Genomic DNA, 25,202 nt, shown 5'->3' with positions numbered 1-25,202 from the left:
TGACCTGAGCCGAAGTCAGATGCTTAACCGACTGAGCCACCCAGGCACCCCTCCTGCTCCTTGTTTTTGACTCCTGAAAATACAGCAATTGTTAATGGCTTGGGTATTTTCTTTCCACATATTTCTTTATGTTTATAAACACAAACCCATATATACACACAAATATATGTACTATTTTAATTTTAAAATGGATTGCACAGTAAACATTCTCTGAATTTTTTAAGGTACTTAATACTATAGAGCAAACAGTCCTTTAAATCAAGAAAATAGATGTAATACTTGTTTTAAAACTGTATAATATTACACAGGATAGAAGTACCATAGTTTTTGACCATTCTCCTACTGAGGAAAATTTGGTAGCTTCCAGTTCCTTTTCCCTTAAAAACAATGCTTCAAAAAATATCCTTGCACATCTACCTCTGTATACTAATGTTTTCATTTTTATAAGACAGATTTCTTTTTTTTTTAAATTTTTTAATGTTTATTTTTGAGACAGAGAGAGACAGAGCATGAACAGGGGAGGGTCAGAGAGAGGGAGACACAGAATCTGAAACAGGCTCCAGGCTCTGAGCTGTCAGCACAGAGCCCGACACGGGGCTCGAACGCACTGACCACAAGATCATGACCTGAGCCGAAGTCGGACGCCTAACCGACTGAGCCACCCAGGCGCCCCAAGACAGATTTCTCCATATAGAACAGCTTGACAACTGGTATGCACATTTTACGTTTTAATAGATGCTGACATACTACTTTTCATATTCCTACCAGCAATGAAAAAATGTGCCTCTATATTATGCATCCCTGGAATGCAAGGATGGTTTCATATATGCAAATGAATCAATGTGATATACATTAATAGAATATAAAAAATAAAAATCATATTATTATCTCAACAGATGCAGGAAAAGCACTTGACAAAATTCAACATCTATTCATGATAAAAACTCTTAACAAACTGGGTCTAGAAGGAATATACCCCAATATAGAAAAGGCCGTATATGACAAGTCCACAGCTAATAATCATTCTCAATCAGGGAAAGTGGAAAGCTTTTCTTCTAAAATCAGGAATAATACAAGGATACCCACTCTCAGCATTCCTATTCAACATGCTACTAAAAGTCTGATCATGAGCAATCAGGAAAAAAAAAGGAAGAAAGAAAGAAAGAAAAAGAAATAAAAGGCATCTGAAGTGGAAAGGAAGTAGTAAGACTGTCTCTGTTTCTAGATGACCTGATTTTACACAGATAACATCTTAAAGACTCTACCAAAAAACCATTAGAATAAACAAATCCAGTAAAGTTGCAGAACACAAAATCAATACATAAAAGTCAGTTGTGTTTCTATATAATAATACTGAATTATCTGAAAAAGAAATAAATAAAACAGTTGCATTTATAACAGCATCAAAAACATGAAATGTCTAGGAATAATTTTAACCAAGGAGGTAAAAGATCTGTACACTGAAAATTACTAAAATACTGATGAAAGAGATTGAAGACATAAATAAATGTAAAGGAATCCTGTGTTTATGGATTGGAAGAAATAATATCATAAAAGGTTCATATTACCCAACATCACCTAAGGTCTAATACTATACTATTAGAATACTATTTTACTATTTTTTAATAAAAACAAAAACATAAACAAAATAGTCCTAAAATGTGTATGGAACCACAAAAGACCCCAAATAGTCAAAGTAATCTTGAGAATAAAGAACAAAGCTAGAGTAATTGCACTTTATGATTTAAAACTATCTTACAAACTTACAGTAATCAAAACAGTACAGTAGTAGCATAAAGACAGACACATAGACTAACAGAACAAAAATGAAAGTCCAGAATTAAACTTGTGCTCTATGGTCAACTTATATTTGACAAGGGAGCCAAAATACTCAATGGAGGAAAGATAATCTCTTCAATAAATGGTACTGGGAAAAATGGATATTCACATGCAAAAGAATGAAACTGGACCCCTATTTAAACCATGCATAAAAATTAACTCAAAAAGCATTAAAGACTTACATTTAAGACCTGAAAGTAGAGATGAAAACATAGGGAAAAAGCTCCTAGGCACTTTATGGATACGACACCCAAAGCACAAGCAACAAAAGCAAAAATAAACAAGTGAGACCACAACAAAGTAAAAACCTTCTGCACAGCAAAAGAAACCATCAACAAAACGAAAAGGTAACCTACAGAATGGGAGAAAATATTTGCAAACCACATATCTGATAAGAAGTTAATATGCAAATTATATAAAGAACTCATATAACTCAATAGCAAAAAACAAAAACAAAAACAAAAACAAAAACAAACAAATAATCTAATTAAGAGGTGGGCAAAGGACCTGAAAAGACATTTTTCCAAGGAAGATATTCAACTGGCCAACAAGTACATGAAAAAGTGCTCAACATTACTAATCTTCAGGGAAATGTGAATCAAAACCACAATGACATATCACATCACACAAGCTAGCATGGCAATTATCAAAACACCAGAATAACAAGTGCTGGCGAGAATGTGGAGAATGGGGAATGTTTATATACTGTTGGTGGGAATGTAAACTGGTGCAGCCACTTTACAGTATGAAGGTTCCTCAAAAAATTAAAAAGAGAACTACCATATGATCCAGCAATTCCACCTCTGGGTATGTATCTGAAGGAAATGAAATGATTAGAAGAGATTTCTGCACTCTTATGTTTACTGCAACATTATTTACAACAGCCAAGATATGGTAACAACCTAAGTGCCCACTGATGAATGAATGGATGAAAAAAAATGTGTACCCGTACATTCACACACAATGGATATTATTCAGCCATAAAAATAAAGGAAATTCTGATATTTGTGACAACATGAATGGACCTGAGGGCATTATGCTAAGTGAAATAAATCAAAGAAAGACAAATACTGTATGATCTCACTTATATGTGGAATCTAAAAAAACCCCTAAACTCATAAAAGAGAACAGACTGGCGGTTGACAGTGGCAAGGGGTGTGAGGTAGAGAAACAGATGAAAAGCAGTCAAAGGGTATAAATTTCCAGTCATAAAATGGATAAATTCTGGGGACTTAATGGAAAGCATAGTGATTTTAGTTAACAATATTGCATTGTATATTTAAAACTTGCCAAGAGAGTAGATCTTAAAAGTTCTCACCACAGTGGGGAGACTGGGTGACTCAGTTGGTTAAGTGCGACTCTTGACTTTGGCTCAGGTCATGATCTCATGATTCATGAGATCCAGCCCTGCGTTGGACTCTGCAGGATTCGGTCTTGGGACTCTCTCTCTCTCCCTCTTTCTCTGCCCCTCTCTCATGTGCATGCTCTTTCTCTCTCTCTCTCTCAAAAATAAACATTAAAAATAAAGTTCTCACCACAGACACACAAAGATCATAATTATGTGAAGTGATGGATGTGTGAATTAAACTTACTGTGGTATCATCTTGTAATATATATATATATATATGTATATATATATATATATGTATGTATATGAATATATATAAAATCACACCTTAAACTTGCACAATGCTATATGTCAATTATATCTCAATGAAACTGGGGAAAAAAGTGTTCTGCAAAGTAAAACAAGGAGATATAATGTAGACTGACCAGTATGAGAGGGACACTTTAGATCAGGTGATGAGGGAAGGGGAGTTTCAAACAAAAAAGTCAGTCAACAAAATAAAGTTCCCATTGGAAATCTGGTTGGAGTTTCATTAAAATATATATTTATCTGAAAAGAATGACATAAAATCTTTGTATATATTAATATGGTATGTCTTTTCATTTAGACAGGATTTGTGTGTATGTCCTCCAATAAAATTAAATGGTTTCTTTTTCATATTGATCCTGTTTCTTTTTAAAAATTGAATACCTAAAGGCTTAATTTTGCTTAATATTGGTTGGTATCTTTTTTCAGTGTTGTCTGCTTTTAATTACAAGATTTTAAAGGAGATAATGTAAATGGTTGATATTGCTTTGGGATGGTATGTTTCCTGTGTAAGAACAACCATTTGATAAGAAGAACAAAAATAAATTTAAGAACATACTCAGCTTACTATTTTTTTAATGTTTATTTATTTATTTTTTGAGAGAGAGAGAGGGAAAGAGAGAACAAGGACATGTCGGAGAGGGGCAAGAGAAATTCCAAGCAGGCTCTGCACTTTCAGCACAGAGCCCAGTGCAGGGCTCGAACTCACAAACTGTAAGATCATGACTTGAACCAAAACCAAGAGTCGGATGTTTAACCGACAGCCACCCAGGCGCCCCTCAGCCTCCTATTTCTAAACACAGAGTTTATCGAAATGGAATGACTGGAAGCAATGATTCATTAGTTCAACTACTATTTATTGAGCAACTACTGTGTCCTTGGTGTACTTCTTGGGGCTGAGGATATAGAAGGGAACCACACAGAAAACCTACATGCAAGCAGGTAGTTCATATTCCAGCCAGGACATGCAAGGCTGGAGTGGGTCTGCGGGACAGGTGGCTGGAGCAGACAGTGTAGGAGAGGCAAGCGGAGGCTGAGACAGAGAAGGTGCCCAAGGGCAGAAGACTGGCTCACATAGAGCCATTGTGGCCTGAGGGACACTATCTAGACATTTTTTAAGGACCATTCTGGCTCTTCTTTGGAAAATATACTATCGAAAGTGAGGGTGGAAGCAGGAAGACCAAAAAAAGTTTATTACAACTGTATGGGAGAGAGTTGATGTGCTTTGGGTTATAGTAACAGAATGCCTGCAGTGAGAAGGGGTCAGTCTGCAACTCATTAAAAGGCAGAGCAATAAGATTTATTGATGAATTGGGTATAGGGTATGATAGAAAAGTAGGAGTTAAGATGACTATAGAGCATTTACTGATCTTCAATTTCCAGGTTTCAAAGATTTAGAATTTCATATTCAACTCAAATATTACCCTGAGAATACATTAATCTTTCCAGGCTGATTCAGAAGGTACTTAGTTTTCATGGAGTTTCAGAGTCATCATTCAAGCAGGGATAAATGTTAAAATATTTAATAACCTGCAAGGCATGGGCACTGACCAATCAGTGCAGAAACTAGTCATTATGCTATAATGGTGTGCATTCGCTGAAGATCAGGCCTTGTTACAAATATCTATTGTTCTAAAGCTCTAGGTGAAAGTGCTCACCAACAATTATATATTTATATGTCTCAAAAGATCATCTAATGCCTGAGTTTATTCTCCACTAGACTGTATTATAAAGTCACAACATAATTCAGCCAGTTGGTGTAGAGCAGAAATTTAAAGGCATATTCTAGGTTTGAGGATTAACTGACAAAGAAAGGAGAAATGGGGAGAACAGTTCTTTTTATAAAGTCTTTAAAAAATTATTATTATCTAAAGTCTGGTATTAAAAAAGCAAGATATATTTTAAAAATTAATTACATCACATGTTCTTGTAAAACAAATTTGATCTCCTTAACTTTGTACTCCCCACAAAGTAATTTAAATAATTTGCTATGATTTCAGGAGGAACAAGAATTCCATTACAGATAAAATTAATACAATCTTGCATTTACAAGTAAATTATTAGTCTTGCAATTAATGACTGCACATAAATATTAGTTCTAAGAATTGCCTCTATTTAGAGTTTGACAGGATATGCTAATAGAAAATTTTTTCAGAAGTACAATATGTCAGATTTAGCAATGCATAAAAGAGCCAAAATTGAAATATGCCATATGAAAGAAGAAAAAATAAGGAAGAATGAAGTGTTCCTACGTCTACCTTCCATCACTGTTCACATAGACTCAATTCTTTTAGCAAATGTTACCTGGGCACCTGCCTGGATACCAGGAGCTGCACTGGACACAGAAATGAGTAAGTCCTGGTTTTAGATCAGTGGCACAGAAACGCAAATAAAGAATTACAAACACAGGGTGAACAGTGCTGCAGTGTGGATATGGACATAGTCCCTTGGGAGCCCAGAGGCAGAGCCACTGTTTCTTTTCCAAATGAAGGCAGGATAAACTCAAATATCTGAAGCTAGCCCCACTAAAACACAGAAGCTGCTCTCTTGTATCCAATGCCTCTCAGATCTTAACTGCCAAAGTACACAATTTCAAATGGAGGGTTCGCTCACATTTTTTTTTGCCGTGAACATGCATTACATTTATCATTACATGAAAAAATTAGATTTTAAAAACGATTTCCATTATGAATAAAAGTAATGTTCCATTAGAACAAACAGAACATAATTAGTCATGCAAGTTTTAAAAACAAAAAGGTGCTGAAATCAGTGCTCCAAATCACTAACAGGTATGTTTAATAAAATATTCGACTGCCTCTGAATAATTTTATCGGATGATTCAGTTATTTGCCTATGAGTGTTTTACACTGTTCTGCTTTAAGTTTACTCTGTCAGTTACCACTTTAATGTCAGCTTTCTCTTTCCAATTATGCTTAAACTAGAAGTTTAGAATGTTGTGATTTAAAGCATTGGCTAACTCTGAGCATAACTGAGGAGTGCAATTAATTTAAACCTGCAGGCTGATTTTCACCTTCTCGTCTTATTGCAGGGACACTGCGGAGGATGATCACACACAGTGGGAGACCAGGGAGGAGAGCTGGGGCACAGAAGAAATCACTTGCTATGCGATATGATGGGGGTGAGAAGACAGAAAACTGGAAAGGTTTTCCCTCAAACTGCCGCAATTTGTTGAAATTCCACAGGAAAACAACTGGAGAACAATGACACGCATTCTAGTTTCCCAGCTCTAAAGAAACAAATCTGCAATAGCTTGAGGCATTATGAAAGCATATTTTAACCCACAGGAAGAGAAAACCTAAATTGGAATTTACTCATTTGCTATAGGTATGTACTGTAGACATCGGGAAAATAATTTCAATTAATTTTTCCCCTCATTTCTTTCTCACCAGTTTTATGTTTGTTTGTTTTGTATCTTAAGGGATACTGCTGTGTTTTTAACTTCAATAACAGGAAAGCATATGAGTAAATAGTTAAATCAACCAGCCAGTTAAAAACCTCAAGTATGTTCAAAGGACTTGAGAGGTGAAATCAGGGTTTGTAAACCAACACTTTTCTTTCTTTTTGGGGGGAGGGGCAGCAATAAGAAGAGATCTTAAAAAGTCTAAAACTTTAGTTTATCTTTTGCAAACAGATTTAATATCATCCAATGTAAATAACACCATAGAATAAGTCTTTTATAAGTTAATATAAAAATGAGTTATGTCCAAAATGCCACAGGAAATGTTGGATGTACTAGATAATTAACTCCTCTAAATGCAAACATTCACAATTTAAATCTTTTAGGATTATTTTATATTTTAACAGATACATTTACTCTTTCTTACTGAGCTTGTAAGAAAGTAGTAATAATTTCATCGAAGAACTGTGGCCATCCTACTACCTGGCAGAGGTGGTGAACCTGAGGCCTTTTTTAGGATTATTTCGGTGAGGCAAAAAGGCTCTGGTTCTTTAGAAGGTGAACAATGAACACAGTTATGAATCACTCTGGTGACATTTCATTTTTAATTTTTTTTACGTTCATTTATTTTTGAGAGAGAGAGTGTGAGCAGAGAAGGGGCAGAGAGAGAGGGAGACACAGAATCCGAAGCAGGCTCCAGGCTCTGAGCTGTCAGCACAGATCCTGTCACAGGGCTCGAACTCACAAACCTTGAGATCATGATTTGAGCTAAAGTCGGACGCTTAACGACTGAGCCACCCAGGCGCCCCCACTCTGGTGACATTTCAATCACTCTTATTACTTGTTGATGTAACATATAATATTCTTAAGTCCTTTAGGATAGGAGGCATGAGTATTCTTTCTTTCTCTCATTTATTCTACAAATATTTATCATGTGCCTACTGTCTGCCAGGGCCTGTTCTAGCAGTGTGGACATATAGTAATGCACAAAACGTGTCATCATAAGTAGCCCACAGTAAAACATGGGACTGATACTAATGGATCATCAATAAAAGAAAACTGTATTTACAAGTATGTGCAAGAATTTTCATGCACTTTACTTTCTTTTATTAGGAAAACTGAGCCAGTGCTGAACATTTCAGTTGATAGTCCTATCAGGACATAGAAAAGTCAGGTTTAAACTATGTATCTACAGCTCTTAGAACAGAAGTAAAGCAGCACTCCTGCACAGAAGATGAAAGTTTACCCCAGACAGAGAGGGCTAAACTTGTTGCAAAATAAGGGGATTTTAAATATTTCAACTCCAAAAAAGCAGAGTGACCCAAATGGGCAGTTTAGAAATAATGTGTATGTTTGCACAACTGCAATTCAGTTTTAACACACGTGATATCCCCAAAGTACATAATGACTGAGATTTGATACAGCTCCAGTGTTATCAACCAGAGGTTGTGACATGACATATTAATGCTGAACAGAACTCCACTGTCTCTGTCACCCAGAGGGCTATCTCAAAATGCTGAGCAGTCACCCTCAGAAGTAGACAGAGGAGACTGAAGCACTCTGACCCACCCTGGATGCAGCAGATCAGCTTTTAATTCCTAACAGGGTGAGTTTTAAAATAAGTAATCTCTGAGCAACTTTCGGAAACAAACGTTCTACCATATTCATTAAATATTTTTACTTCTCATGTCTTGGCTTTTCTTTTTTTTTTTTTTAACGTTTATTTATTTTTGAGACAGAGAGAGACAGAGCATGAACGGGGGAGGGGCAGAGAGAGAGAGGGAGACACAGAATCTGAAGCAGGCTCCAGGCTCCGAGCCATCAGCCCAGAGCCCGACGCGGGGCTCGAATTCATGGACCGCGAGATCGTGACCTGAGTTGAAGTCGGATGCTTAACCGACTGAGCCACCCAGGCGCCCCTGTCTTGGCTTTTCTAACACACACACAAATGTGGCTTTGTGAGTGCGTATTCCCTGACGGTCTTCAAACTATCCAACCTAAAAGTCATGGAACGCTTCCCTTTCCATACACTGTTTTTCTCTAGAGAAGTAAAGTTTAACCATTAAAGTTTAATCATATGAAAGTCTACAGTGTACTATTCATAAATAAGAACATATCTCTACAGCTCCCAGAAAAGAAAGGAAAAGAAAGGTTTTGCATCTTACTCTCCATGGGTCCCCACTCACACCTCCATCTAAACTCTCCTAAGGGAGAAAGAGAGGGCACTCAGCACCTCCCCCAGGCAGTGTGAGCAATCAGGTAGTCTAACTGCTTCATTGTATGTATGAGTAAACTGAAGTTGGAAAGGTTGAGTGGCCTGAGGCCATGATGCAGGCTAGTGGCAGAAGAGGAACCAGGACTCTGCTCCCAGTCTACTTACTGTTTGTTACTGAAGAGCCGGGATACCCAAGCCTCCTATTTGATATTTAGCAAACATTTTTTGTATATTAAGTAGTTTGCAAATAGGAATTCACTTTAGTCTTCATGCCAACACTATGGGGGAGGGGCTATGGTTACCTCCATTTTACACATAGAGAAACTGAGGTAGCAAGACACCGGGCGCCATGTCCATGTTACACAGCTCACAAATAGTAGAGCTGGGATTTTTTAAAGTTTACTTACTGAGAGAGAGAGAGAGAGAGAGAGAGAGAGAGAACGCATGAGTGGGGAGGGGCAGAGAGAGAGAGAGAGGGAGAGAGAGAATCCCAAGCAGACTCCACACCATCAGCACGAAGCCCAATGTGGGGCTCTAACCCACAAAATCATGACATCATGACCTGAGCTGAAGAGTCAGACACTTAACCGACTGGGCCACCCAGGCACCCCCGGAGCTGGGATTTGAACCCAGACGACGGTCTCGATGTGGAGTCCATGCTCTTAGCCACTATACCGTAACACCTTTCTGTGTCTCTGTTGGAAGAGACTTGACATTTGACCTCAACAATGCACAAAGCCAGCAGCAGCACAAAGAGATCAAAGCTTCTGTAACCAGCAATACAAAACATGCACACTTCCAACTATATGACATTCTGGAAAAGGCAAAACTACAGAGACTGTAAAAAGATCAGTGGTTGCCAGGGTTAGGGGAGAGGAAGGGAACAGTGGGCCATGCACAGAGGACTCTTCAGGGTGAAATTATTCTATAGGATACTGTAACAGTGAATACATGCCATTATACATTTGTCCAAACCCGTTGAATGTACAATGTTCACCAAGAGTGAACTTTAACATAAACGATGAACTCTGGGTTATAATGATGTGTCAAGGTAGGTTCATCGATTATAACAGATTTACTACTCTCATGGGGGGATTGTGGATAACAGGGAAGCTGGGAAGCTGTGACTTTGTGCAGACAGGGTATATGTGGAAAATCTCTCTACCTTCTGCTCAGTTTTGCTGTGAACCTAAAAGCGCTATAAAAAAGTCTTAAAAAAAAACATGCACACAAACAATACTCTCCCCACTCCCATTGCATTTTCCATATGCTGTCAGTGCATTAGCTTTTTGCCTAGGAGAGCATATCTGTCTTGTGTTCATAGGAAATGCCAGACAATGTCTTCCAGGTTCTAGTACCTTGGACATAACACTTAACAACATAACAACATAACAACATAACAACAACAACAACAACAACAACAACAACCTTTTGGTGTCTCAGTTTCTCTCTATCACAGGTGGGAGTAGTGACAGTACCTACTTTGTAAATTTACTGTGAGTGTTCAATAAGGAAATGCATCTCAAGAGCTGATAAGAGTGTCTGAAGCACAATAAACATTCAATACTTGCTAGCTATTACTACTACTATCACAACTATTATTGATACGCTTGAAAAACTGACCCTCTTGCATCATGAAGTTATCCTTACCCAAGGCAGACATACTGCATATTGAAAGCAGTATTACTCTAGGGAGGGTAAATGCTCAAGTTTTCCTAAAGTACCCCTCTTGAGGTGACAGTTAAAGAAATGAATAAAAATCACAGACACTTCAATACTTTTCTAAATCCTTACATGTAATTCTGTGATTTTTAATGCACTAGTGGAGAGCAAGGATTAGTATTCTGAGAGAATAGCGATTGTCCTTTTTAACAATCGAGAGATTATTAGTTGGATTTACAAAGCTGGCTCTAGAGGTGAAAGCATCTGCATACATACACATGTATGTTCTTTCTTAATAACCTCCATTGCAAACATTATCATTGTCTGTCAGCTACAAAGATGTTCTGACAGCGCTGTCTCAAGGACAAGTGTAAGTGAAGGAGATTTCCTCAGGTCTTACAACTGAGCTAATTATTAGTCATCAGTCTATCATGCCTTACTTGGATATTTGGGGGTGAAATATTACTTGCATCATAAATAAATAAATAAAGATCTTTCCTTTAACCTCTATACCAGGAGAACAGTTATTATTCCATAGTCATGGATTTGTCTTGCAGGAGCCATATGATAATGGTCTGAAGAAGTTTTTAAAATCAACATCATTTTAAACAAATCAAGGCTGATTCACTTATTTTAGTCAGGGGTAGCTGATAAGCCTAGAAGTCATAAACCCTAGTGTGGGAGATTAGATCATTATTCAGTAAATATTTCTTCTCGTCCCTCTCTTCACCCCTACTTCAGGTGTGGGGTTTGCGTCTCTGCCCCATGGATATGACATTTGGCGTGAACAATGGATGTCAGTGGTATTGACACAGTGGAGGTTTGAAATGTGTCTGTGGCATTGTGCTCTCCCTGTCTTGTCACAGGAAGAGCACTATTTCATAGCTGCCATTCCAAGGAGGATGAGAGATGTGTGGAAAGACCAGAACCCAACCTGCATCTATCTTGGAGGAGAACCCTGCAAAAAACCAGGACAAAATCAGCTGAAACCCAGCTCACCACACAGGTATGAGCAATTAACAGACAACTTGTCTATGTTTGGCACTGACTTAGCAGTGTTTTTTTTTTTCTGAATCCTATCATGGCAGCATTGACTGCTGTGTGTGGTCCTGGCCCCATGCTACCTTGTGGGGCTTTCCTCACGGAGCTTCAGCTTCATGCATCTTCCTGTCTTTGGCCCTCTTTTGATGACCTCGTGAGAGAATGCACATGAAAGCATTTGGCAAACAGTCAAAAACTGTACAATGCAAATAGCATCACCAATCAACTAGCACCTTGATGTTCTGTCATTATTCTGTGTTTCTAAGAATTCTCAAATGCTAAAAATTTTTCACAAATTCTCAAGTTATGAGCACCATACTGTTCTCTGTGCACTTCTAAAGTCCCAGGGACAGAGGAGACAAAATCCTTCCTTCATCATACCCTTGGTTCAATCACTTAGTCATGAATCTCTCACAGTTGTGTAGAATTACTGCTCAGGATGGTTAACTGTGCAAGGCTTAGACCTGTGGGTCCCACTCCTTACCTGGAGACACAGTTAACTACGCAAGGTACTGTGGTCAGACCCCACTTGCACATAGGAATCAATTTGTCTTGTTTTAGATCTGAACTTCCAATTATCTGTCTCCCTTCCTAAGATCTTGAGTTTTAACGTTTCTGGAAACATGTTTAAAAGTTCAGGGTCAGGGTACATGGAGGACCTTTTGCAATGCATAGATTTCTAGTTATAAATTTGCTGGCATTATGGTGAACAGGATAAATATAAAACATCAAAGCAACAAAGCAATAAAACAACAAAGCAGTAACATAAAACAACAAAGCAATGACAAGCGTATGGCTGGTTTACGGTAATGTGAATGGCATTATAACAACTCAAGTGTTCTATTTTTTAAAAGAGATGACAATTATTTCAGTACCTTGAAAATCATCCATATCTTCATTTGATTCTGATCTCACTTGTAGGCTAAATTTCTAGTTCTCTTCTTAGACATGATGTTAACCAAATGACACACATTGGACAGAATACAAGGATTTTAGTTCTTTGAGGGTGGGCAGTAGGATTATTAAAGAGATGGAGAAATCTTTACTTGGTGACTGGCATTCCAGACAACTTTGGTGAGATGAGGTGTGGATAATTCCCCAACTGAATTTTATGAACTTCCAAGAGTGGGAGTAATGAAACCAGTCTACTTAGGATTCCATTTCGTTTTGTTTTGTTTTGATAAGGCTGCAATCAGAAGAACTTCATTTCTCCTTGAAATTGTAATCTTATTACATTTTCTTTGGCATTTTCTAGACGCTCTGCTAATTTGTATCATTATTGATGCCCTCTAGTGAAAATACATGGGGAATTCTTCAAGTAGATACAGAGAAAATAAGTACAGATAGTCCCTGCTTTGCACTGAAATGGGTTTTTACAATTCATAAAGGTATTTCCCCCCACAGATCTGCCTCCTGGGAAGGAACTGAACCGTTGTTTTATGTTTTTTAGTGATTATCAAGATTTTGGGCTGTTTCTTATTTTTATTTTATAGCATGGGCCATTTCTATGGCTTACTTCAAAACACATCCTTGGTCAGCTCTATCCCCCATGTCTATGGCATCACTGTTAACTGCTGTGACAATAATTTCCCCCAAGCTCATGCTTTCCGTTATAGATCCTTCTCAACCCAGAGCTGTAGACAAAAATTCCCAGTCAAGAGGACTTAATGCTTTTTAGGTGCGGCCCCTTTCCATCTGTGCAATAGGCCGTGCTGTTTTGTAGCCAGTGGGTCCTTTTGAAAACATAGAACATCAGCTTCCTTCTCTGCTCAACAATCTTCCCTGCTCAGTGATTTCTTCTTAGACTTCAAATAAAATCCTAACTCCTCACCTTGGCCTTCCAGAACCCACCCCTATGGATCACCTGTGGCTTTTCATGGTCACATTTCTCCAGCCACACCAAATTGTAAGCTTCCTGCTCTCTGATTCTCCATTAGCACATAAGCTCCACACGGAAAGAGGTTTTATCTGCTTTGCTCACAACTGTGTCTTCAGGCCCTACAGTGCTACCTGGCACGTAGTGGCGGACTTGAAAAGAATCCAAACCACGACAGTATCTGAAGCACGTTACTGCTGATTGAATGTGGCCTCTCAATGTTGGCATGCTCTCCCCCACTTGCAGCGACCTGTGACGTCTCAGCATTACTGCCACAATCAGAGAGTGCGAAAAAATAAAGGCAATCTTCCCTTCCTGTCATGTTTAACCTTTTCTAAATCTTTCTCTGTTTTATAAAGTTCACTTCATTCATAAATTTACTCATTAACTGGCTTTTTCACTATGTGACCAGAGTGGCATTTATTGGTGGGAGGAGGAACTACAAACTTGGAGAAGATGGAGGTTGATGGTGGGTGGAGAGAGTCTAAATGTCCTAATCCTTAAGCAGACCCATGGAGTTTTAGCAATAAAATCTGAGATAAGAGTCAGATATTTGCATAATAATTTTTAAAGTCCACTTTTATAACCATCACATAGTTAGACTCTTGTGCACCCAGATGTAACCTATGGTCATTACAGTTGCTATCAATCAATATAAAAAAAAGGCATAAAAAATGATTCTTGAGATAAAGCATAAAGAGCGAGTGGGAAAAGAAATACCAGGCAGAGGACACTATATAAATGGTACAAAATATTATTTTGTAGTTACATGCCGTTAGCAGCTTAAAAGTACTTTTATATCAATTATACAGTGAGCTCAAATCTTCTTAAGGATAGGTAGAATAAAAGAAAATACAAAGTGAAAAAGAGAATGTAAAAATACATTATCTCATTTAATTTCCATAGGACTTTGTGAGTGGGATGGAGCAGACATTATTCGTCTGCAAGAGCAAGGAAGATGTCTCTGCATGTCCACAGGGGTTCCCTGATTAAAGGTGTGGTCTCTGAAGGGCAACATCCTGGCATGAAGATGTCCTCCTTTCAATCTTCCTGCACTGAATATTCCACACAACAGTTTCTGCTTTTCTCTCAACCTTCTTTTTTTTTTTCAATTTCTTTTTAACATTTATTTGTTATTGAGAGACAGAGAGAAACAGAGCCTGAGCAGGGGCGGGGCAGAGAGAGAGGGAGACACAAAATCCGAAACAGGCTCCAGGCTCTGAGCTGTCAGCACAGAGCCTGACGCGGGGCTCAAAAGTCACCAACCGTGAGATCACGACCTGAGCTGAAGTCGGTCGCTTAACTGACTGAGCCACTCAGGCGCCCCTTTCCATCACCTTCTTAAAGACTAGGGGAAAGCCAAGAATGTGAGTCAAGGCTAAGGGTCCAAACTTCCTTAGCTCTGCATTCATGAAACTGGGTAATTCCCGTAATATGTACTAAGGACTGAATATCTGAAGCTAAACATCCACAGGGGGCTTTTTGGGGTTGACAATTTATTGGAAGCACAGGGCTAAAGGGTTTAAAAAGATGCCCCTCTTAGCAGGTGGAGGATGGTTCTCGTATCTATAAGAAGGTATAGATCTTCCCAAGGTGACATAAGGCAGGGCTGAGGAAAGCCTAATAGTTCTCCCTCATACCCTTGTGTTCGGGAAAACGATTTGAAGATAGGGGTGAGAATACCAGGCTGGGAACTGGCAACCCGTGTGGGGTTGAGTTTTGATTTCACCACATCCTGGAGATGTAGCCTTGGGCAAGCCACCCAATCTCTCTATGCTTCAGTTTCTTGTCTGTAAAATGGGATAAAAGTTTTAGGGCAACAACATTATAATAACTCAGAGTTATTCTAAATACCAATTGAGGTAATACATTAAAATGCTGTGTAAATAATAAAATGCCACATAAAATGTAAGGTGTTGTCACCATGGCATCCTATTTCTGAAAGAATTTATATGTTCCCTCTGGAATTAACTCTGGATTTAGCTTTTGGGCCCCAGTCAGGCCTGTGAATAGGCAGGACTTGAGAAGTTCTTCACCCAATTATAAGTCATAGTATCTATCTATATTTTTAGATTTCTTTTATTTCTTTTCTATTATCCTCGTGCTCTGCACATAATTTTATTCATTTCTTTTTTTAAAAAGTTAAGTATAATTTACAACACAATGTTACATTAGTTTCAGGCGAATAAACATAATTCAACATCTGCATACATTATGTTGTGCTCACAAGTGTAGTGGCCTTTTGTCCCCATACAACACTTTTACAATACAATTGGCTATATTAATCCCTGTGCTGTGTTTTTTATTCCCATGACTTACTCATTCCAGCTATGGCTGGAAGCCTGTATCTCCCACTCCACTTCACCCATTTTGCTCCCCCCACACTCTTGCCTCTGGCAATCATCAGTCTGCTCTCTGTATTTATGGGTCTGTTTCTGCTTTTCATTTATTCATTTGTTTTTTATTTTTTCAAGTTTTTATTTAAATCCCAGTTTGTTAACATACAAGGTAATATTCGTTTCAGGTGCAGAAACAAATACTTGCAGGTGTATGTAGTGATTCATTACTTACATACAACACCAGTGCTCATCACAAGTGCCTTCCTTAGTGCCCATCACCCAGTTGGCCCATACCCTTCCCGCCTCCCCTCTGGCAACCAACCCCATTTAAGTGAAAGCATATGGTATTTGTCTTTCTCTGTCTGTAACTAAGTCCATATTTAAATGTTGCCTTCAAGGTCAATATGTCTGTGGGCTTAGTTTTGGGCACAGAATGTTTAAAATACTACCATTCTGCAATTTGCCTCCGATGGCAAATTTTTCTTTTATTTCACTTCATTCATTGAAAAACATTATATCTTCATCAAATTTTCCTTAATCAAACAGCTTCTTGTATTAGATAACTTTTTCAAAGGAATAATATCACTTTAGAAATACTCTGTACTCTAGCTTGATTTGGGAACATAGATATATTTTAATCTAAATTTTATTTCTTTTAATTGCTTATGGTCTAGCAACATTTTTTCTTTCTGAATTTTACAGTGCTTTCCTTTTTTAAACTCCTGAATAATAATTTGTCACTAACTGAATGCTGTTTGAATGCCCCTTTTGTTGGAAGCACTTAAGAGATGAATAAAAGTATCATACATTGGAGTCTCCATGTTATTTTGAGGCCAAACCTCTTTATACAAAGAGGTATTTGTGGTTCTATGTATTTCACTAAATCCAGAGATCAGATCCTCTCTAGTTTTCTGTTATTTTCTTTATAGACTAACTGTCAATACAACTCTCATTGGAAAAAAGTCAATGAGAAATCATGATACAGTAATTAGGGTACAGATCCAGTAGCATGATCTTCCATGGTATATGCTGGGAAAAAAAAAGAGCACTGAAATGAAACCCAGGAAGACTTAGGGTCTACGTCCACTTTGGAAGCCCCTTCACATCTCTGACCTCAGGTTCCTAACCTTACAAAGGAGGCTTTAACGTTTAATTTGCTTAAATAGTTACAGCACAACCAAAACAGTGCTTATGCTCCCAGCCCCGAGGGTCTTCCTCAACAGAAGGAAATTCCAAAGTCTTCTCAGCACTCCAGTCACCCACCCCAATTCCACCAGCCTGGAGAGCCTCCAATGTCTACCTATGTTCTACCCTGATTTAGGATTATCACAAACCTGCAAAGCATAAAACAACACATCAAATATGTATGCGATGTGTTTTTTAAAAACCGTAATGCTAACTCTGTCTTATATAACAAAGAATTTCAGGGATCATTTCACCGGAGACATATAAACCATGTTGCCTCTGTCAAAGCAAAGGAGCGGTAGGCGAGGCAGGCAGGAGAAAGTGATCCTGGGATTCACGTGGGGAAGCTTCTTACTATCTCAGAGGGAAACCAAGGCACTGAGCCTTGTGTGCAAGTGTCCCATTAACGTGTAACTATGAAACAAGCGAAGCGAAAATTGTCTTAGTTTTACAGTGGGCTTTTACTTTGTGTTAGGGAATGGGGCTTGGCCTCTGATGAATCTAATATAATCAGATACGAGAGAATTACTGAAGTGCTAAGAATAACCTCTTGCCTCTGAGGCCGGCCCTCAGCAAGCGTCTGAGCATGGTGACAAAAGGAGACACTGTGATGTAAGAGAGGGAGACGGGGAGAGGAAGGAAAAAGGGGAGGGAGAGACCCCTACTTTTAGACCATATACCACAGAACCACAGAACTTTTCTTTGAGGGAAAAGAAACAGGAAAGCAATAGGTTCAAAGCAACAGACTCACTTCCTACTTCTTTGAAGAGAAATTTAAATAGAAGGAAATGATGGAAAAACAGCACCTCCCACAGTCAGACTCCTTATTATATGTAACACAAACGTGTATGTATAAGTGTGTGCACGTGTGTGTTACATATTGACTTATTTATTTTATGCAGCAGTGGCCTGTCCTGGCTGCCTGGTTGCTATGGGAATAAGCAAATTCCCATAGGAGGTTAAGGAATGAGGTTGAGGAATTTGGTGTCAGCAGAAATGTTAAGAGCAGAAGAGGTCAGCAGCCTGTGTATACAGGCTGAATACTAAAGAAAAAGACCCAGATGTTACCCAATTGTTCTTTTAATATTTTGGCAATTGTTCTTAAAAATGTTTCTCTAGTTTTGCCATACTTTCCAAGGGAAAACCACGTTAAGTTCTCTCCTAAACCAAGAAGTTGAGAAGGTAACGTAGTTTTATTCATGGCACATTTTATCTCTCTCCTAGACTCCTGCCACAGTCTCCTCGCTGGTCTCCCTGCTTGTGCCTGGGCCCCAATTCTCAACACAAGACACAGGGTAATCTTAGTAAACTGCAATCCAGGTCGTGTGCAGACTTGTTCAAAATCTTCCAGCACTTTCTATCTGGTTCAGAGTACATGGTGATGGAATCCTATTAGCACAGTCCTTGCTGTGTCTGACCTGATTTTATACTCTCCTCTTCCCACTTTAGGACCTCTTTGTACTTGCTGTTCTGTCTGGAAAGTTCTTCCTGCAAATATTTTCGTGGCCCTCTCTCTCTCATGTCCTGGAGTAAAATGTCAGTGAGGTCTTCTTTGATTACATTAAAATTTAAAATTGTGAAGTGCCCCCATTTCTTCCTCTATTTCCCTCCAGATTACTCATTGCCACATAGTATACTATATATTTTATGTATTACATGTGTCTCCTATCTGTCAGGGATCTTGTGTGGTTTTTTTTCACTGCAATATCCCCACTCCCTAGCCATACACATGGTACTCAATAAATATTGTTGAATAAATAAAGAAATTGGACTTATTCTATAGAAGTTAACTATAAGGATAAGTTAATTAAAAAAAACAATAACAAAAAAGGCCTTTTAGGTATTTAGTTAGAGTAGAATATGTTAAAAGGAAGAGACGCAACTTTGTAGCTTTTATTCATGACCTTGATCATAGCTATAAAATAACTCATTTGAAAACAGTTTTCTTAAAAGGTCCATATATAGAAATTTGTACATATATTTCTAATAGCAACTGATCTTTTAAAAAATGTAATGACTGCACTGTTCTAAACCACCATAGCTTTTGTTCTCATGAGGCAAAATTTATTCAGTTAAGCAAGTCAAGTAAGACATGAGAGTAAGAATTCTTTTCAAAATTGCTTTCTTCAATATGTAAAGAACCCATAGAAATTGATAAGAAAACAACATACAACTCAAGTGTAAATTGGGTAAAAGATATTAACTATTCACAGGAAAGGAAATTAAAGTGATCTTCAAACATATGAAAAGATGCTCAACCTCATATAAAAAGAAGAATGAAATTAAAAGTTGTGTTGAGATTCCGTTTGTCACCTAACAGACTGGCAAACTCTAAAAATTCTGAAATGGAGAAGCAGCATTCTCATATATTGCTGGTAATATATTATGTATATATCTCATATATTGCTGGCCAACTGGCACCATTTCTTTGGACAGCAATTTGACAGAGTGCTCAAAATTACAATTTTGTATATGTATTGATATTTAAGCCTACCTCTGGTAATTTATCCTTCAAGATATACCTGCAGGCATGCAACATGTGTGTGTGTGTATATATATATATATATATATATATATATATATATATATATACACGTATGTATACATATACATATATGTACAGGGTTATGATATTTATAGTAGCAAAAGTCTGGAAACAACCCAAATGTCGATAAGGAGGGAATTGGTTCAATCCATACAATGGAAAACAATGCACTGGCTTCCTCTATACAATAATAGGACAAGACTTACAGGATGCATTAATGAGACAAGAAAGACCCAAAATTGTGTTTAATATTGGAAAGTAATAAAATGGGGGCCTGTGGTGGGGGCAGTGGTTCTGGGGAAGTAGGAGGATGGCAGACAGGGTTGGGAAGGCTTTGCATCTTCTTTTTCATATTATTTGATATCTTGAGTTGCTTAAATTTATTAGCTATTAAAAAATGTAGCCAAGTATGTATGATCTAGTGACCACACTCCTTGGTAGCTGCCCAAACGAGCTGGAAGCTTATGTCCATACAAAAACCTGCACACAGGTATTTATAGCATTTTTATTCATAACTGCCAAAACTTAAAACAATTAAGGTGTCCTTCAGTAGGTGAATGGATAAGTAAACTGAAATATATCATGATAATGGGATATTTAGCACTAAGAAGAAATCAAGCCGTGAGGAAACATGAAGACAATTTCAGTGCATATTACTAAGTGAAAGAAGCCAATCTGAAAAGGCAACACCCTGTATGATTTCAACTTTATGACATTCTGGAAAAGGCAAAACTATGGAGACAATTTTAAAAAAAGTGGTGGGGCGCCTGGGTGGCTCAGTTGGTTAAGTGTCCAATTTCAGCTCAGGTCATGATCTTGCAGTTTGTGAGTTCGAGCTCCGCATTGGGCTCTGTGCTGAGAGCTCAGAGTCTGGAGCCTGCTTCGGATTCTGTGTCTCCCCATCTCTCTGCCTCTTCCATACTCATGCTCTGCCCCTCTCTGTCTCTCAATAATAAATAAGCATTAAAAAATTAAAAAAAAATAAAAATAAATTAAAAAAGTGGTTGCTAGGGGTTAGGAGGTTAGGGAGGAAGGACAGGCAAAGCACAGAGGATCTTTAGGGCAGTTAAACTACTCTATAGGATACTATTATGGTGCATACATGTCATTATACATTGGTCCAAACCCACAGAACACACAACACCAACAGTGAACCCCAATGTATACTATGAACTTTGGATGATGATAATGATGTGTCAGTTTAGGTTTATCAAACTGTAACAAAAGCACCACTCTAGTGGGAGATGTTGATAATGGGTGTGTATGTGGGGCAGGCATATAGGAGCAACCTTTGTACATCCTGCTCAATTTTGCTATGAGGCTAATACTGACCTAAAAAAAAATCTATTGAAAGTATATCCTTAAGGTTCAAGCTCTTTTGCTTTCCCTCTGATTTTCTAAGGCACTCTTTGGGGGTAGTATAAGGAGTTACAGAGTGGGGGGCGGGGGCAGGTAGCCCCTAGCACTGGTATTTTTCTCCTCTAGGAATGCATTTCTTCTTCCCCTGGAGGAGGAGGTCCAGGAAGTCAGAGACCAGGACTCCCCTGATGGTCTGATTGAGTTTATTTATTGAGAGAGAGACTGAGAACACAGGGGAGGGGCAGAGAGAGAGGGAAGAGAATCCCAAGCAGGCTCTGCCCTGACAGTACACAGCCCAACCCGGGGCTCTAACTCACAAACCCTGAGCTCATGACCTGAGCCGAAATCAAGAGTCGGTCTAGGCCACCCAGACATCCCCAGGTTTACTCTTATCCACAAGCCCCAAGCTTTGCGTGGAATATCTTTCTTGTTTTCAGCACCCATGCCTTTTACCATCTAAATGTGTCCTTCTGGTTCCCTGTCACCTTTTATGTATGGTCTGTCTTGACACTTGTACATAATATTAAATAACTTAAACACACACTATCTTAATTTATCTATGTTCTACACTCGAAAAGTCATATAAAGAGTGTCTGTTTTAAACATTGAGTATAATTCAGGGCAACAAATATTTATTGAACACTAAAATACGAACTATGCACAGTCCCTGATCTCATAAAGTTCCCAATCTGTTAGCCTAACTTGTACTACATCATAGTACTTTCCAGAACACATTTAATAAATGCTTTTGTACCTTGTTGATGAAGATTAATTCTAGTCACCCCAAAATAAACATATCACCCCATCTTTTCTAGTGCAGAAACTTGGCAGGCCAAAATGACTGTCTTAATTACTCCTCTCTGCATCTAACTTCATTTATTTAAAATCTTTTTGTATTCTCCTCTATTTTCCTAGGACTTGAGATTTTAGATACCAACATGGGGAAGCTAACCTTCTTTCACAGCCCACATTTGGAACATTTATAAAGAGCCGTGTTCTCAGATTCCATTAGGAACAGCTGGAGCAGTTAAAGGGTACTTCTCGCTTGGTTAAAAAAAAGAAGGAAAAAAATCCATCTTAAATTGTTAAGTTTCTATAGTCTTTCAGAACATAGAAGCTAACTTAAAATTTTCAGTAAGAGTACAAAGAGTCCTCGGGGCAGCCCAAGAAGATAGAAGAATTCTCAGCACACTGTACACTTTCAGAAGAAAAATACTGAGAATAAAAATAGTTTCCTAACTCAGTCATTCTTTGGGATTGATAATTTATTCCTGATGGTTCCCAAAAAAAAGGGGAAGAGGAGCAAGAGAATAAACTTGGCTCCCATAACAGAAATTATTCATAGTTCTTTTCCTCATAAAATAATGGACTATTAGATCTTCTACAAAATCCCTTTCAGTAATTTTATTGTGGGTCTGCACTTTATAATCTATGTTTTGTAACAGAGCAAAGAGAAAAAAAACCCAAGAGAATTATTTCACAATAATTCACACCATTGATTTTCATTAAATTTCCAATTCCAAACTTTTCATGTGTCCTATAAAAATTTTAAATTACCACGTTTCAGATTCTTTCTCTAAAGTGCAATCATTAGAACTGAAAGTTTCTTCACTGCCACCTACTGGTGAAGAAAAAAATGACAATTTATTTTAAAGGTTTGGCATTTTTCTCAGATTTTCCAGTTCAGAGGTTTAAATATTTTACACTAAAAAAGACTGCATGCTGTCAAACAGACATTCAAAACAGTTTATATGTTAAAACTCAAACTAATTGACTGTATATCAGTAGTTTTTAAAAAACAAATCAAAATGTAAAGTTTTTGTTTTTACAATTTAATTCTTTTCCTAGTATTTTTATAAGGAATCACGCAGACTGATCATAGTACCCTGATTTAAATTTTGTTTTATAGACACGGATGTTAGTCTGATGACAAAATAGTTACATTAAGATTAGCCAGTCAACTCAAAGGAGGTACATACAGTGAAAATCTGTCATAAGAAATGCCATTAATTCCATCTTTACAGACAAATAAACTGTAAAAACAAAAGGGCCCCTCCACTAATAGGCAGGATACACAATGGCAAGTAACCAGGATTTTTCAAGGTATAATATATACGCTTGAGGGGGAACACGTATCTATCTACTATGCACAGAGGAAGCACTTAGTCATTTCTAATTAGTGAAACATACCTGGCTTAAAATGTGGTAAAGAATGAACTCCAGGCCACGTGTCCTCATTTGGCGTTCCGAGAACCTGGTAGAGAGCAGGAAATTGTGGAAACAGACTTATTATTTCCAAAGCACTCAAAACTCTCCAGTGTAGAAAAACAGTACACTACATATGATGAAACTCTGGATTTTTTTCCATGATCGTGTGCCAGGGACTTTATTTCAGTACAAACAAACCCCAAACTAAAAACTAAAGAGCCACCCAAGATGAATGTCTGCATTTGAACAAATGCAGCTGAACACAGTAAGCTTAATCTGCTGCATTTCATCAGCTCCAAAGTTACTGGGTAGGCTAAGGACTCAAATGATAACTTATTAGCTCCACAGAGCTGAACAGAGTATGTGTATGTGCCTCATGATTCCTGCATGAGCTTTTGTCCTTCACTCCAGTATCAGATGTCTGATCATTTAACAGTTGTAAGAATTCTGTCATTTCTTCCCCCAAATCCTCTGTCTAAGCATCACAATGTTTCAAAGAAGCAGGACAGACAGCTTGGGACACTCATTCTCTAATGGCCATATTGCTCATTTCAGTTAACATGTTTATGTGGCTTAGGATTTCCTCATCCCCAAATACGGCCCTCCCTACACATGTTCCTCTCTTCATCCACATTTTCACCTTCTTTCTCCATCTATTTTTCTATCACCACGATGTTTGGTCTGGCTGAAGGGCAATCGCCGCTCACATAAAACTGGGTTCGCTCCATGTGAACATTCAGGTCGACCAGCGGTCGCTGTTACACTCCATGATCACGGTAAATCACAGATCGAGAACAGTGGAGTTGGAGGGTTAGGAGCTCACCCCTGGAGACAGATTTCTTGGGTTCAAATCCTTGCTCCCCTACTTACTAGTCATGTGATCATGGGCAAGAAATAGCCTCACAGAGGTTCCTCACTGAACTGAACTTTCAATTTCCTCCTTTGTAAACTGGGGATGACAGCAGCACCTACCTCGTTTGTGGCGAGAGCACTACCCGGCATGAGTAAGCACTATGTAAGTACTAGATGTTACTCAAAGTACCCCCAGAAAACAGGGTCAGGTCAGGGAGGCACTGGCCATGGGGGAGAATACAGTGACCCCCTCCATGTTCAGGGGAGTCAGTGCCACATGCTGTATGTTAACTCAAACTATGATGGACCAACACGAACAATGTAACAGGTTAGAAAGGGCAAGAGATAAAGCCAGAAGCTGGCAAAAGAGGAGGAATGACAGAGATCATGGAAGGAAATTAAGATATTCTACTTTATCTGAGGACTAGCATGTACTCCTAGGCAATAAGGAAATACAGAGCTCTGATTATTTATGTATTTATTTAGTAGGGGACAGGGCTGTCATGTCAAAGGGTGGCGCACATACAGTGAGTGTTTCACTCACCGCTTCCTACTCTAGTGAATCAGGATTAAATACATTATTACGTTCCCCCACAGAAACACTGAATCTGGGTTCTGGAATGAGATAATATTATTCTTTTTAACTGTAACTGGTTAATTTTTGCAAGCACTAAACAAGAGTAACATCAATAGGCACATCTACACAAAGAAAGCCACACTATGGATGGGCTGGGTGGGCGGTGGGGAGACAGTCAAGAGGGCTGGGGGCGGGGGGGAGTGGTGGTAAGATAGGAAAGGAGACAAAGACACCATGTCTGACACGAACTACTGCAGTAACAGTGTCTGCAAAAGGCACTTCCTCTTCTTTTCAAAAAATTTATTTTTTATTACAAAAATTTTTTAAGTATTTTAATTTATTTATTCATTTTGAAAGAGAGAGAGCATGGGAGGGGCAGAGAGAGAGGGAGAGGGAGAGAACCCCAAGCAGGTCTCCTCACTGTCAGCACAG

At 38.3% G+C, this 25,202-nt stretch overlaps 1 protein-coding gene across 4 annotated transcripts in view; it reads right to left on the bottom strand.

The window, feature by feature from the left end:
• The window catches only part of CDK14 (cyclin dependent kinase 14), a 600,313-nt gene that overhangs the window by 157,045 nt on the left and 418,066 nt on the right, over window positions 1-25,202 (bottom strand). For all 4 annotated transcript variants that reach the window (XR_006211062.1, XM_042966088.1, XM_042966101.1 and 1 more), the window contains exon 11: window positions 23,324-23,387. Coding sequence is in view for 3 of the 4 variants with exons in the window: in XM_042966088.1 (XP_042822022.1) it covers window positions 23,324-23,387 (64 nt within the window). In the remaining variant the exon portion in view is untranslated. The remainder of the gene's footprint in view (window positions 1-23,323; window positions 23,388-25,202) is intronic.

The sequence above is a fragment of the Panthera tigris genome, chromosome A2 (assembly GCF_018350195.1).
Source record: "Panthera tigris isolate Pti1 chromosome A2, P.tigris_Pti1_mat1.1, whole genome shotgun sequence".
NCBI classification, from domain to species: Eukaryota; Metazoa; Chordata; class Mammalia; order Carnivora; family Felidae; genus Panthera; species Panthera tigris.
This window is presented reverse-complemented; position numbering and strand designations above follow the sequence as displayed.